The following is a 16,575-nucleotide window of genomic DNA, read 5'->3' as shown; positions in this document are numbered from 1 at the left end:
GGACGGGTAGACCGATTCCGATAATTATTTTTTTATTATATTTCTTAAAGTATGATGATGGTTCTTATGGAAAGAAAACATAAATATGTACCACGCCTTAGCACCTTATTATGTGGCTAAAAGCTCATTTCAAATTCATATAACTATATATAGTACATACAAAGTCAGGCATTTAAAAATTATCTTATGAAAATGTACCTTGAATGGAATATCATAATGAGATAGTTAACATTATAAAAACTGCTAATTACAACAAATATCTTAAACAGCACTCAAGAGGACTGCTAATGTAGTGCTAATATGCTTGTTGTTTCATTTTAATTCTTTCCTTTGTGTCCCACTAAAATAGGTCCTGTGTTGTCTCCAGTCATGATGTTGTGTGCATTATGGAAGCCATCACAATATGGGAACTGCAACACAATTCAATATTAATAATAACTTATATAAATTAAACATAACAAATGAGAGAGAGAGAGTAGAATATCTTCAAGGTACAAAAAGTTACAAATACCTACATACCAATTGTTTATGTGACTGAGGCTATAATTAGAATGAAAAACTTACAACAACATTAAAGTACTTACCTGAAAATTAAAAAATAAAATCGTAGTTAATATTGTTTATTAAATAATAAGTAAGTAGTTAATAAGCAATTTTTTTCTCTGGCCTAAATATAAAATATGTAATATATAACAATAAAGACTATTGATAAGATTAAGGAAATCATCTAATCATATAGTAAACAATAATATTTGCGGTATCATGCTTACAACCAAAACAAATTCAAGGTCAAATTAATCTAATACCATATAGCACCTTCAATATAATTTTTTAAGGTGCAAGAGCAAAAGACAGCACTATATCCATGCAAAATAAATCATTAGCAACTACAAACTAAATTCCAAAATAAAATTTGTGTTAAAAAGCTTCAGATGATGAATCATATTCTTACCTTTTTGCTTTTCCAGCACCTACACAAAGGTGTTTTATCAGGTATATCTTCAATATCTATAAAATCAACAACTGGCTTGCGATCTTTCTGTATTGAATGGTTCATTACTCCACTGCCCTGGTTTGCTTTTTGCACAGTTTGATATGACAGACCACATATGGCTAGTGTAGGAGGCAGCTGAGCTAGCCAGTCACAAACTGTAATAATGAATCCTCAATCCTAAATTAATCTGGACATTTAAATTGATTTTTAATAAATTAAACTATTTCAGTAGCTTTTACAATAGGTACTATTTATGGTTAAAAATAATGTTTTCTTACAACTTAAATGAAACCATCCATCAAAAGAGTCTGGTATTGGCAAGCCATATAAATAATTTGGAATCAAATGCTTTATTAAGCCTGACACGCTACACATTTTGTATTTGTAATCAGCAGAATAGGTGTGTCTTCATTCCAATTTTATATCTCAATAAAGTAAACAATAACGTATTACTGTGGTATTACGTTGATAAGATTTCAGGAGCTATCTTAGATACAAATGCATTGATGACGGTAACTAGCCAAGGTTGTAAAACGAGTAACCAAAGGTTATTGAAGAATTGTGTTTTGTAATAAGTTGTAATATTAATTTTTATTAAGCTATTGCATAGCTTCTATCGCCGGCCTTGAGCGCGGGGATCGAATCCAGAAATTCCGTAACGAAAAAACCTCACGCTCCCCACTCCGACGGGCGCGGAGGTGTGGCTTGAAGGCATAGCATGCAATAGCTTTACCGCGGCAGTCCCCGAGTGCCACACGTCTTTTTCTGTTTAGATTTGTTTGATGCTGGATAAATTTGAATTGTTTACTGTTACCATATGACTTTGACAGATATATAAGTGATTATACTTTATGTTGACAGTTGCCTTTACATAATAATAAACGTCAAACTTGAAACTAGTGTGCGTAAACAGAATTGCCATTCAACATATAAAATTAAATTAATTTATATGATACAAATATGTTTTACTAATTCTGTGTGTCAGACAAAGATTAGTTTGATACTACAGTCAAAGAAATAACTGTACTTACAGCATATGGTATATAATAAGCACATGCGTAAAGAAAATGAACAGAGACAAAGCTGTATGAATAATACATTATTCATACAACATAATTTGTGAATTGTGGCAGGCAACACTGGAATGAAAAGCCGAAAGCGTCGCTGTCGATATATAACGCAATGCGATCTATAAAATTTAAAAAAAAAAAACTGTTTTAAATAACTACAGTTGGCTATTTAGTAAAAAAATACCACTCTTTATAGAGCTGATATGAATTTTAATACAAATAATAACAAGAAATCCTTAAAATATCTTTTATTATCATAGAACCACTGGTAACAAAATACTGCAGAGTAAACAAGTAACACAGATAGTACTATAACATCTAAATAAATTCATGGTTATACTTACATTACAATCAGATTTTTGTAAACTAATCAAATAAATATTTAACCAAAACACACCTAACAATATTGTACATGATAAAAATTAAAAAGTTTTTATAAAGACAAATTGATATACTTATACAGGGTGTCCCACTGTTGGTATACTAAGCTCAAAGGAGGTTTTATTTTTGAATACGCTGAGTACGTAAAAAATAATTAAAAAATTACAGACGCATTTTTTTTTTCAAAAAGATGAATTCTTAAAACTCTATGTGTACACCCATAACAAGCAACCCACCCAACTTTGCCACCAGCACGTGAGCTGCCGTTTAAGATTATGTTTTCATAGACAAAATGCTCACATTAGAGGAGCGGTATATGCCGGCTGCGCGAAGCTAGAGAAGAAAACATAGATTTTCAGGAAAAATTTAGCAAAAAATTGTGATGTTATTTTGTTTTTTAAGTATTTTTTACGTGATCAGTGTATGCAAAACTACAAGTACCTTCGCGCTTAGTATACCAATAGTGGGACACCCTGTATAAAACAAATTACAAAAATCATGTAAAATTTTAAAAGAATTCTCAGACCAAGAAAAAAGATAAACACACAAAACAAATATTATAAGTGAAGCTTTGAAACAATCCAACACAAGTATAAAAAAATGTTATTTTATAATAAAAAGTAGCCCACACCTACCTTTTTCTTGTTCTGAGCACAAAAATGTTACCATCTTATTATTAATTGCTATTAATCAAATGCTAAAAATGCGTAATTAATTAGCACAAATTCACATCAAGTGTGTTTATGGTTACATCCAATTAAGTTATCACAAATTATTGAACATGGTAACTATGTAATATTCTGTTCCTTTACTTGTTTTCCTTGTGACGGACCACTACAGGGCCTACGTTGTCACCTGTTTCTTTGTTGTGAGCACCATGAGCTCCATCGCAGTAAGGCCACTGTAAATAAATAAATATAGACATTAGTCATAAGATAAAGCAAATTCTCTGTCTAGAAGAGAAATGTGTTCACTCACGCTTGCCAGTATTTTTACAATTACTTATTAAGCTATTGCATAGCTTCTATCGCGGGCCTTGAGCGCGGGGACCGAATCCAGAAATTCCGAAACGAAAAAACCTCACGCTCCCCACTCCGACGGGCGCGGAGGTGTGGCTTGAAGGCATAGCATGCAATAGCTTTACCACAGCAGACCCCAAGTGCCACACGTCTTTTTATTTTTATAATTACGTAGGAATAAAGATTTAATTATTTCTCAGTCATAACTTTTATTATGCAATTGGATGTAGACCTAGAATTATAATTTTTGTTTTACTGTTATTTAAATCTACATTCTTCTAGATATTGCAACACTTTAAATTCTTAATATATTTATCAACTTTTAAAGATGCATGACTCATAAACTCTTGATATGGGAGATAGAATTATTGATAAGAGCAACAGGCGCTGCAGTACTAAATTGATAATAATGTCTATGCTTACTTTTCTTTTATTAAAAAATATTGCCTAATATTTCTTAAAAAAAATAGTGAAATCTTAGAGTTTCGAGACTAGGGCTCTCTATATAGGGCTATAGCCACAGTTTGAAAACAAATTATTTAAAACAGTTATAGGTACCACAAAACATTTACTTATGAGAATTTCTCAACCAAAAGAATGGGCTTAGAATTTTCATGAATTGCCATGTCGCTAAATACAAACAATAAATGGAAATAAAAATACTTTCATTGTATTCTGTTTTTTAACTTAAATAATTTCAAGTTTACATTCCAAAATCCAACTGTCAACAAGTAAATCAAGTCCATTAAATATATTAAAAAAAAAAAATCATAACAGAAATACTTACATTTTTGCTTTTCCAGCATCTGCACAGGGAAGCTTTCTCTGTTATATCTTCAATATCGATAAAGTCTACAACTTTGTTTTTCTCCTTCAGAACGGCGCGATTCACTTGGCCAGCTTCCCTTGCTTTCTTCACTGTTTGGTAGGACACATAAGATATGCCACCAATTGCTAGTGTTGGTGGTACCAGAGCTAGCCAATCACGGACTGAAATCATATACATAGTTTAATAGTCACGCTTTATGGCAAATTTTGAATTCATTAACAGGTCGCTGCAAAAATTCAATAGACAACTGTATCTTAAAAGCATTTCATAAAAATAACATAGACATTAAAACAATTGCTAATAATTTTGCACAAGAATTTTATTATAGTATTAAAAAAATCATTCCTAAATGCAATAAGCGTCTATTATGTGAAAATGATTATTATTATCCACAAAATAAATCAATGCTACTTAAAAAAGCTAACAGAGATAAAGTATGTAATATAATTAAAAAACTTAATATCAATAAAGCTCCCGGATTCGACAAAATTCGATGTATTGACATAAAAAATATATGCACTAAAATCGTAGATATTATAGTTAAATTTATTAATGCATCTATTGTTAATGCTAAATATCCTTTAGAGTTAAAAACTGGAATAATCCGACCTATTCACAAAAAGGGTACGCGAAGTGAGTATGAAAACTATCGCCCGATTACCATTCTTCCGGTATTAGACAAAATCGTGGAAAAATTTATAGCCGAACAAATGCAGAATTTCTATGCCGAAAATAAAATTTTATCTGTCTCTCAATTTGGATTTCAACCGTGTAAGTCAACTTCACAACTTTTGTCAAAATTTACAGATGAAGTAAACTCATGTCTCGATAACAAAAAACATGTACTGCTATTATTTATCGATTATAGTAGGGCATTCGATACACTCAGGCATGACACTCTTATACACAAACTAGACAACTCCGGTATCCGTGGACCTCTTCTGGGATGGTTTAAAGATTATCTTGCTAATAGAAAATTTCGTGTTAAAGTAGGCGATGAAATGAGCAATGAAATGACCATCACCGAGGGCACAGCACAGGGCTCGGTGTTAGGACCTTTATTGTACTTGGCGTATGTAAATGATATGGAACATGTCATCAACCACTGTTCTATCTATCAATATGCTGATGACACCTGTCTAATAGCCTCAGACAAAAATATTAATACTGCAGCTCAACAGTTACAGGAAGATTTTACGCGTATCCTAATGTGGTCGCACGATGCGGGTCTTGTCATAAATGTTAAGAAAACAAAAATAGTACATGTACACTCGAGTCATTTGAAAAACTTTAATAATTTTAAAATCACGGCACACAATCACGTATGTCTTCACAAAGGTACATATTATAACCCGGACTGCTCGTGTGAATGTGTGGACCAAGTGCCTTATTATACTTACTTAGGACTGATTGTTGATAACAGATTTAATTGGAACCATCATATAGACTATCTGTGTGATAAACTTAGGGCCATACTCTCAAAATTATATATCATCAGAAATAAAGTACCATACAAAATTCTTCTCGGTATCTATAGATCATTGGCAGAATCAATAATACAATACGGTATCACAAGTTATGGACGTACATTTAATACTTACATTGATAGAATCACAAATTTACAACTAAGACTAATAAAAAAAATAGTACCTATTAATATTAAAAACAAGTTTAAAGATAAACCTCTCGAACTATTTAGCTATTGTAATGTACTGCCAATAAGACAAATGTTTCAAAAGATTTTTCTCATAGAACAATTTCATAACATAAACTTTCAAAATCCCATTTCGCATCAGTTTGCTACCAGACAAATAACTAATAATAAATTAATTATTCCTAAAGTACACAATCTTTATGGGAAGCGTACGGCTAATTTCTTATTACCCACTATACTTAATTCTATGCCACAAAAAGTCAAGAAGGATGTTAATATTAAAAACTACAAAATAATATACAAAAGATATTTTCTCGAATTAATTAAAACAATAAAATAAACATAAAAAACAACATTGTAATGAACACCCTGTATTTGTATGTCATGAATAGATAAGGAACCGGTTTATGTAGTCACATCTTTTGTCTTCCTTGCGAATAACAAACGAGACAGTCAAGTGAATAGATATAATACACGAATAGATCCTTTTGAAACTTTTGGTGATCTTAGGTTCAAAAGGATAACTAGATTTAGCAAAGGTTATGTAAATCGAATATACAATATATGTAATAAAAGAAGATTTCCCTTACGATGCTTGCTATCGTATTAATATAGATATTGCTTGATGGTCAAAGTCTATAGATCAACAAGCACGTTCCATTTCTTCGAACTGTTGTTTGTTACATAATTACAACTTACAAAACTTATTTATAACAGCGTATTCAATAAAATAGTACAAATATTCGCAGAATACAAGCATAATACACTATCCAAATATATAATAAGACTATTTAAACGATTTAAACATATTTTTCTGCATAGGATCACGTAACTGATTTACTTAAAAAGGAATGTTATGGAAGACATTTGAACGAAAGTTTTGTAGTGTTGCTATTTTAAAATAACATTTGGCTGTCTAACGATGTTTTAGCTAATCAAAAGATAAACACTGTTTTGTAATAGAGAAAGTTAGACACCTCTTTAGACAGAGTTTAAAGCTCTAAATGCTGTTTAACTAAACATGTGTTTAGACATTGTTTAACATCTTTTTTGTAATAACACTGACGGTGTTTATGCGACTGTGAGCGTTGCTACAAACCTCGTAAGGTTTCGCATCGCAAAAATGTTTTAAATAAATGTGAATTTTTGTTTTCTAATAAATAAATAAATAAAATAAATAAATAAATTAACAATAACTTTATTTGATTACATCTGATAACTTTAATTCATGTGTGCTTATTAAATACTCTACTTTTAAGTCAAAATCCGTAGTAAGTGTAGTTAAATAAAGGTAAGCATTAATGTTTAAATTTTACTTGTAATCTTCTTTACATGCTTGGCAAGATACTTTGAAGTATTACTAGCAAGTAGCCAGTTTTACACAGTCTTATTATACAACAACAATATTTATTCATTTGAATCTAGTAGTTATTTGCAATATTACATAAAACAAGACTACATTATCTATGTCAATAACCTTGACACCATAGACGCTATCAAACCTTACACTTTTTATACGGTACCTAGTTATAGTCTCGAACAAGTTAATGGTACTTACATGTGGAAAAAACTTGTTCCGACACTAGGAGTATTATAATAAGAAATTAAACCAAAATACTACAAAACTCCTTTAAACAAGCACCTGTTACTACCCTTATAACAACCATAGAATGTATAATTATAAAAAAAAACTTACAGCTCAATCGAAACCATCCACCAAATGAATCAGGAATTGGTAAACCCGCTAAATAGTTTGGAATAGTCACTTTAACTACATTAGACATGAAGTACATCTTTAAAGATAAAGTTTTATTAAAGGTTGCTCAAGAAATAAAATAAGATTCCGGTATTATTTAACGTCAATCAGGTGCCAATGTAACTTTCAAATAAATTCAAAAATCAAAAATGCCAAATGCCAAATGCCAATTATTGCTGACACCACTGACACTTTTATCTTCTCTGACATTCCACGGTTCATCGCGTTCACACAAATTTTGTAATTATACATTTTCTAAAATACTTAAACAAAAATATAATACGAATACGTTTAAGAATTTTATATTCTGTAACATGATACAATTATGGAAGAGAAATAATTAAAATGCCAAGCAAATTCTTTTTTATTCAGAGTGGAATTTCCAAATAATTCTATTAAGTTACTATATAATTCTCTGTATAAAAGTTTAGAAGAAAGATTTTTTGTACTTCATGCTATATCAATTATTTATATGATCATAAATTAATATTTTAGTAGTTTCTGCAGCAAATTATATTTTATCTTTTTTGACAACTTCAACGTTTTGTTTATCTGTAGCTGTCGACTGTCGTTGCTTTGGATGGGTGCGCTTGCCTATCGAATCATATGTACGTTGTTACTTGTAATTATGAATATTTTTAATAGATTTATCAAGTAATAAACCGTTCTTTGAAACTGTATGAAGTGTTAAAAGTGTTCATAGTGAACTTTATAAAAAAATGCTATCCAATGCTGCTGTACACTGAATATGGCTGAGGAAAGACTAGTGGTTTTGAATCGAAGTGACAACTTAGGTTTCGGATTTTCTTTACTAGGTGAAGCCGGTTTACCTCACATAATTTACCAAATCGAAGAAAACTCTCCTGCAGCTCGCAGTGGTGAGGTAAGAGCTCATCATTGTTCATCATTCCTTTTGCTTTTTTTGACTAGGTGTCTCTGTATACATTACCTACCTTTTGTCAAGTATTAATTAATAGGACTGGATCTTATTGTTGATACCAACTGTTCAGTATATAATGCAAAGAATTCTTTCTCTCAATTCTTACTTCATCTATAAAGTCTTTAGAAAAAAAACTTAGGGAATAAATGTTTAGCCTTCATTTTTATATGACATGATCTTTTCACCTTGAATAAATAATAAATAATAAATAAAAAACACTTTATTGTACAATGCACAGATATACAATACAATAATATACAAAAAGAATCTTCACCGTACAAATTGGCGGCCTTATCGCTTTGAAGCGATTTCTTCCAGGCAACCTTGGGATATAGGAAAATGAAAAGATTGAAAAAGGTAGATAGTGCATATACGAGGAGTGAATACAAATAAATATAATAGATATGAGTAAGTTATAAAATTACATATAACATAAGAAAGAAAGAAAACGTGCAGAAGAGGATATATAAAAATTTCAAGTAGAGAAATAGGTAAAACAGAACAGATACAGAATGACTATGAGGACAGATAATATTTTTTAATTGCAGCTTTAAAACTATTCAAAGTTTGCGCTTGCTTTATTGCGGTTGGTAGGGAGTTCCACAATCTTACGGCTTGCACGGTAAAAGATGAATCATAAAATTTGGAGATGTGAGCAGGCATACAAAGCGTAAGATTGTTAGAGGAGCGCAAATTACATTCATGAGACGAGCCCATAAATATAAATCTCTTTTTTAAGTAGGAAGGAGTTCTGGGATCGAAAAGGATTGAGTACAGGAGGGACAGGAGATGCGTATTCCGGCGAAGGCGGATAGGAAGCCATCTGAGTTGTGAGCGGAAGTCTGAGATATGGTCGAACTTGCGAAGACCAAAGATAAATCTTATCGCAAAATTTTGAAGGCGTTCTAATTTGTTTAACTGCTCCTCAGTAAGGTCTAAGTAGCTTGCATCAGCATAGTCGAGGATAGGAAGAAGCAAAGATTGTGCGAGCAAAATTTTCGTGGATATGGGTAAAAAATTGCGCAAACGTCTTAGCATTGCAGCAACACCAAAAATCTTACGACTAACGAGATTAATTTGCTCTGTCCAGGACAGGGTTTGGTCGAGAGTAATACCGAGGTTCTTTACAGTAGAACTGTATGCTATTTGAACCCCCTCAATCGAGATCTTAGGTAGATCTGCAACAGAAACTCTGGAGATGTAATAAGGGCTACCTATTACGATTGCTTGGGTTTTATTTGGATTTATATTCAGTCCATATTTATGAGTCCAGCTTACAATAGTCCTAAGATCTTCATTTACACGTCTTATTTCTTGTTCTAGACTGTCTATAGTAGAATGCCTATAAATCTGAAGATCGTCTGCATATAGATGGTAGAGAGAAGATATATTAGAAGTTATGGAATTGATAAAAATACTGAAAAGGAGGGGTGACAACACGCCGCCTTGCGGAACGCCAGCAGTAACATCACACCAAGAGGAATACGTATTATCAACACGAATACACTGCCGACGTCCTTGCAAGTAGCTACGAAACCAATCCAACACTGCAGGAGATATATTAAGAGAACTAAGCACAGCTAACAAAATATCAAAATCAACAGTGTTGAAAGCATTAGAAAAATCTAAAAGAGTGAGAATTGTTAGCTGCTTATTATCCATTGCTAGGCGAATATCATCTGTAACCTTGACAAGAGCAGTGACCGTGCTATGTCCAGCTCGGAAACCGGATTGTAGAGGATCCAGGAGGGAGTTTCTCGTTAGAAAAGAGCACAGCTGCTGCTGCACCATTTTTTCGAGAATTTTAGAAAGGAAGGGGAGAATGGATATTGGACGGTATTCGGAAAAACAGGAAGGATTGTTCTTTTTAGGGAGTGGGATAATATGAGCATCCTTCCATGCTTGAGGGAAACTAGCGGATGATATAGAGAAATTAAGGATGTGTGATATGATAGGAGTGACTATGTCAAGGATAGGTAAAATCATAGCCCGGCCAATACTGTCACAGCCCATAGCATTCGAAGCAATGGACAATATGTTCTTCTTAATATCACTGTCAGTGAATGGTACGAAATTGAACGGTGGAATATTGGGAGTTGGCAGAGAGGAAAGAAAGTTAATAGTATCACGTTTAGTGTTACTATCTAAAGGAGCAACGGAAGAAGTGAAATGTTTATTTAATAGATTAATGTTAGTACTAAGAGGAACAGAATTATTACATGACTTACCAACCCCAAGAGATTTAAGAAATTTCCAGGTATTTGCTGTGTTGCCGTTCTCAACAGATTTATGAATGTAGCGTCGTTGTGCATCTCTACACATCATATTGCAGCGATTGCGGAGCTTTTTGTACTTCTCTCGATTGATGTCAGAGTTGTTACTTTTGAACCTGGCTTTGGCAAGGTTTTTCTTATGAACTATAGATTTCAGTTCATCAGTAAGCCAGGGAGCAGGAGCATGTTTAATTTTGATAGATCTAATGGGTGCATGTATATCAAATAACTTTATTATAGCTGAGTTAAACACTTGAACTTTGGAGTCAACTGTGTCCGATGAAAACACAGAAGACCAATCTATTTTCCTGGCATCTTCAAGTAGACGCTCGACATCCATCCCACGAAAATTACGCTGCAGCAGAACCTTGTGCTTCTTTTTAGGAGGACGTAGGAGGTATGAAAGGAAGATAAGATCATGAAAGGAGAAGGCATCAGCGGAGCATTGTCCGTGTTTTGAAACATGGTCAGTGGAAGAAACAATGATTAAGTCTAGGAGAGAGGGATTACAGCCAGGAGCAAAGTGGGTAGGATCAAGAGGAAGTAAATTTAAGTTACAAGAGGATAGAACAGACGATAGTTTTCTACTGCGTGTGTCATTTTTCAAAAGGCATGTATTGAAATCGCCCATAATTAACACATGGTCATAGAGAGGACGTAGGTTTTCTAAGGTTTTCTCAAAAGTAGGGAAATAGTTGAAAAGGAGAGAAGGAACATAGAATACACCTAACAGGATTTTGACATTGGAAAGGATAATTTCAAGTAGGATGTACTCGGCCGCATCATCTGGCGGTGGCTGGGGGGATGTGCTTATGATGGAGAATGGTATGTTATCACGTAAGTAAATAGCAACTCCACCTCCGCCACGGCCGATGCGGTCGTTACGTATTAAGTTGAAGCCAGGAAGGGAATAGCTAGTGGAAGAAAGACAGGGTTTGAGCCATGTTTCGGAGATGAGGAGGGCGTGGATAGGAGTATTGGTAAATGATGCAAGTAAATCATTGAAATGAGCCGGAATACTTTGGGCATTTAAATGGATAACATTGAAATTTTTTGATAAATTGGAAAATACCGCGGCAAGCGATTTGTCTAGAGCAACATAATCTGTGCTGAGGAAACTATCATTCAAGCTATTACTCGAACTTTTTATACTATAAAAGGAATCACTGCATTCGCTATCACTAATTGAAGCAATAGTTGAATTTAATCAATATAATTTTATAACTAAATAAAAAGTACAATCGTAATAAAAGAAAATTAAAATAAAATATATATTTATGTAAATAAATAATAAATACGTGTATAATAAATATATTAATAATATAAAAAATAATATATATATATATATATAAATAGTTTTCCTATAACCGCCAGCAGCGCTTGGAATAATTAGTAAATCACAATATAAAAACATACAACGGAACGGAACATATTAATTATTAAAAATGGCAACATTGACAACCATGATTGACAATAAAAACTGAGTTTGACAGTTCACAATCAAAACAAAACAAAACATTGAAATGTCAATTGACTTATTTTATGATTGAAATTAATATCAAAGTCAAAAGTGAACAAAATACAAAATACACGTGAATAGAGGGTAAAAGAATAAGGAGCTATAATACCACAGCTTAAATAGAATTTTGTGAAGTGAACGAAATAAACAGATTAATAACTAGAGTAACAAGAATGAAATAAGAGGAAATATTATAGTACGGGTGCAGTGGTATAACCTCACAGATTTGAATCACCTTAAATTTCACTTTTTAACACGCTTGGGACGTGAGCCGGCTGTAGCCTTGGTGTCTTTAGCGTTGTTGGATGCAGCAGTAGATTCCTCCGAGCTATCACAGGCGATTAAGTCAAGATCTTCGGATGAAACTACTCGGTGCCGGACTCCATCGGAGGTCCGGATGATAATACTCCCCTCAAGCGTCCAACATCTTGGAATACCAAACTTTTTGCGTGCAGCCATAAAAATGTCATGTCTGGCCTTTGTTAGGTACTCTGAGACAGTAATACCAGTGTTCTTGAAACAAGTTTTAGAGAACCAAACATGATCCCTCATTGGCAGACTTTTAAATTTGACTACAATAGGCCGGGGCTTGTCGGTATTGCCACGACCCAAACGATGACAGCGACTAAAGCTTTCAGGTACAACATCAGGTTTTTGAAGCCGGTCACCGAGCACTTTAGCGACCAGTGCAGCGGTATCTTCCTTTCTCTCCTCAGTAACTCCATGCACAAGTAACATTTTGCGGCGAGATCGAGTTTCCTGCTGGTCGGATATTTTAAAAAGTAACTCAACTTGTGCGTGCAAAGTCTTCAGCGAGGTCATCACAAAAGAGCGGAATTCATAAAATTCAGAAGACACAACATTTGAATTAGGTGAAGTTGGTGCTGTTCCATGTAGGGTTTTTTCAAACTCTGCCATCTTTGAGGTGAATAATTCAGTCATCTCTGTCAGTGATTGCTTGATAGAGTCCATTGTGACTTAGTGGTTGATTAATATTTGAAAGTTGTGAATAGTTTTATGAAATAACTTAAGGATATACGTTGCTGGTAGGTACAGATCTTATTCAGCCATAAATTCACACTTATTATACACTTTAAATATTAAATATACAATTATTTTTGAGAGCACAGAAAAATACGTTAATCTAGGCACACACCTACCCTCCAATTAATTATTTATTATAAGATTTGTTTTCTTTCAATTCCACACAATTCAAACTTCTCATCTGAATTAAATGAAAAAATTCAGTTTTGTTGCACCATGATAATATGCAGTGAGCAAAAAACATAAATTAATTTTATTAGGTATATCATAAACTCATAATATTTTTGAAATGCAATATTTAAGTTAACGCATTTGAAGAGGTGAACAACTACTTATACTAACTAGCATATTTTTTATAACATACAAATTTTTAGGTTTTGTAAGAATAAATTTTGTTTAGTGATTTTATGTTGTCATAGATATTGTATGATGACTAATACACTTGTTGAGAATGGCTATTGTAATTGATCTAAATTGAAGTATTAAATGTCTTGCCATTAATTAACTGTGTCACATCATACACTATTGTTCATTTGTATCAATAAATACAGTCAATAATAAAAAATATATTTTCATATATTACCTATAACACAATTACCTATAAACTAATAAGATAAAAATAAATATATATATATAATATACTAAAGTATATTGTTTTGGGCTAAATAAATAAGTAAACAACATCATTATTAATTTAATGATCTTTTCAATTAGTCTATGCACCTGATCTGATACTATGGTATTAAAAAACTTTATAATATTTCATTTTATCATATTTAATTAGTCAGCTAATTATTGTTTTATCATATTTTTTTTTATAATAGGGTGAAATAATGAAGACAATAGATGAAATGATAAAGCCCTATATTTAGAACACATAATAATATTAATTTTATAAAGGGATTGTCTAACTGTCACAAAAGCTTACCTTTTTTTACATGCTTTTTATTAGCTTCACCTGTATGTTTGTTTGTAACCGCCTTCTTTGGGCGCGATTTATGTCCACTTTAAATGGCCAGATTTCGTTCAAACTTTTTAGATTTATTGAGGACCGATGACAATAAGTACACTAATTTGATAAAATTATTCGATTTTTCAGTTTGCAAAAAGCGAGTTTTTTAATTTTTTTAAACTATTATTATTTTAATAAAGATTAGATTAGTTATAACACAATGTTACAGTTTTAAAGTAAAAGCAGTTCCTATAAGAATATTTTGTTTATAATTATATATATTTTCAATTCACGATCATCACAATTAATTTTTATTTGCACAATTTTCTTTTATTTTATGGGAAGATCAGTGTAATAAATTACTCAAATTAACATATCATTGGCAAATATTAAATGCATTTGGGACATAATAATGCATGTTCTTGGTAATCCCAATTTGGTAGTCACTGTTGTTAACCATGAAATGGTTAAAATGTCATGTGGAGTTGATTTTAATGGAATACGCTTTTGAATGTAAATAAAGTCATTGCCGCTGCTGTCTGGCGAGATTTATTCATTCTTCTTTATGGCTTGGTGACTATAGGATTCATTGCTTTTCTATCTATAACTGATTGTGATTAATAGATTTAATATGAATTCAATGCATACCCTACATGCCCAAATTTGCAATAACATTGACATTATCAGGGTAACTGTACTTAAATGCAGTTAAACAGTATAATATGCAATTGTAAATAAAATATAAATATAGAAGAATTAAATTATTTTACAAGACAATTAAATTATTTAAACACTGCAATCATTTAACTAATATTATCATGTATATTATTTTAATTTATGTATCGTAATATTTTGCAAATATATGTGATATTTATTTTATTTATGGTGTGTCCTATGCAATACTTATTGTTTAATAGCAAAGATAAGACACATTCATGCCATGAAACATGGCATTGCAACATGTGTTCCTTTATAGAAGTTAATTTTAGTATATAAATTATTTTATCAGTATTTATGTAAACAATATTCACTGATTCAAATATTATATAAGTATACTTATTTCCTAAATCAATGTATTATCCTCTTGTTAATACAATAGTTAGTACAATTTTACTGCAATTTGTCCCTAAACAAAATCCAAACTAATTATTATCATTAACTAATTCTGTTAATGATAAGTAGGTATGCAATAGATATTTTTTTTATTCTATTCACAAAATATTATGTAGCATAGCCGAAATCCATCAGTCATAAATTTCGAAAATACGTATCCGTCAGTCCTCGGATCACAGACACAATAGAAAATCTATTGTGTCTCGGCCCGATCGGGCCGCTCGGTGGTCAATGGGTTATTAAACAATTTTCGATAATTGATGAAGAATAAATAATTGAGATGCCGATTGTAATGGTGGCATTTTAATTCGCATTCCAACTGTTATCGCGACAATTTAGATCTATAATCCTTTGTTTGTAACATAAGATTAAAGTAAAGACACATTTCTCGAACTATTTAGGGCGTATGTCGTGAACGAATTTCATTGGGCAGTATAAAGTAGCTTATTATTAGAAATTAATGTACCTAAACACTTAGGTCACAGGCGAGACGTCTGGGTGACGCATTAGACGACGTCACTCCAGATATAAACTTTACCCAATTATCATTTAAACCCCAGAAGTCACAACATAATCTCATTGGCTGATTAGTTAATTCGTTTTATGGCATTACACAAAATTCAACAGATTATTTTATTATAGTTTGTACAAGCTCTGTTTGGTCTTTTCTTGAATGAATTCGACGAATTGTTTTTCCTCATTACCTATCTTATCTTTTTATTTGTTGTGTAGTCGTTATCTTTCGAATTCAGCGGGCATAAATTTCGCATTTAATAACTCAGGCCTCGGAATCACAGACACAATAGAAAATCTATTGTGTCGTGGACCGATCGGGCCGTTCGGGGCTCAATGGGTTAAAAAACAGTCGATGCATCAAAAACGAGATAAATCCAAATATTTTACAAAATATCCCTAAAAAGTGTATCAAGTCTAAACGTATTACATACCTATGTTCATGTATAACGGTTGTAGAAGTTGTCCGTCTCACGTAAAGTACTTAATTCAACCGGACCAGCACGCTAGGATACCGA

At 32.3% G+C, this 16,575-nt stretch overlaps 4 protein-coding genes across 11 annotated transcripts in view; 1 reads left to right on the top strand and 3 right to left on the bottom strand.

The window, feature by feature from the left end:
* Positions 1–277: 277 nt before the first annotated feature.
* Positions 278–1,290, bottom strand: LOC149485392 (CDGSH iron-sulfur domain-containing protein 2 homolog). Its single transcript, XM_089699624.1, has 2 exons — positions 953–1,290; positions 278–410 (listed from the first exon to the last, which is right to left on the bottom strand). The coding sequence occupies exons 1-2, from the start codon at positions 1,055–1,057 to the stop codon at positions 318–320; spliced, it is 198 nt and encodes a 65-aa protein (XP_089555750.1). The 5' UTR covers positions 1,058–1,290; the 3' UTR covers positions 278–317.
* A 1,007-nt stretch (positions 1,291–2,297) lies between these two features.
* On the bottom strand, positions 2,298–7,882 carry LOC149485391 (CDGSH iron-sulfur domain-containing protein 2 homolog). The gene is made up of 4 exons (XM_089700143.1): positions 7,644–7,882; positions 4,252–4,454; positions 2,918–3,346; positions 2,298–2,518 (listed from the first exon to the last, which is right to left on the bottom strand). Exons 1-3 carry the CDS (start codon positions 7,738–7,740, stop codon positions 3,254–3,256), a joined length of 393 nt encoding a protein of 130 aa, XP_089556269.1. The 5' UTR covers positions 7,741–7,882; the 3' UTR covers positions 2,298–2,518; positions 2,918–3,253.
* A 390-nt stretch (positions 7,883–8,272) lies between these two features.
* The window catches only part of Efa6 (Exchange factor for Arf 6), a 42,170-nt gene continuing 33,867 nt past the window's right edge, over positions 8,273–16,575 (top strand). For all 8 annotated transcript variants that reach the window (XR_016316211.1, XM_089700183.1, XM_089700182.1 and 5 more), the window contains exon 1: positions 8,273–8,586. Coding sequence is in view for 7 of the 8 variants with exons in the window: in XM_089700183.1 (XP_089556309.1) it covers positions 8,452–8,586 (135 nt within the window). In the remaining variant the exon portion in view is untranslated. The remainder of the gene's footprint in view (positions 8,587–16,575) is intronic.
* Positions 12,512–13,596, bottom strand: LOC149485390 (uncharacterized). Its single transcript, XM_089699623.1, has one exon. It carries the CDS (start codon positions 13,405–13,407, stop codon positions 12,679–12,681), a length of 729 nt encoding a protein of 242 aa, XP_089555749.1. The 5' UTR covers positions 13,408–13,596; the 3' UTR covers positions 12,512–12,678.

Source organism: Colias philodice, chromosome 10, assembly GCF_061535455.1.
Source record: "Colias philodice isolate Cphi_HAF_F1 chromosome 10, ilColPhil1 Martin Lab GWU primary, whole genome shotgun sequence".
NCBI lineage: Eukaryota > Metazoa > Arthropoda > Insecta > Lepidoptera > Pieridae > Colias > Colias philodice.
The sequence above is the reverse complement of the archived record's forward strand: the minus strand, read 5'-3'. Positions and strand labels throughout refer to the sequence as shown.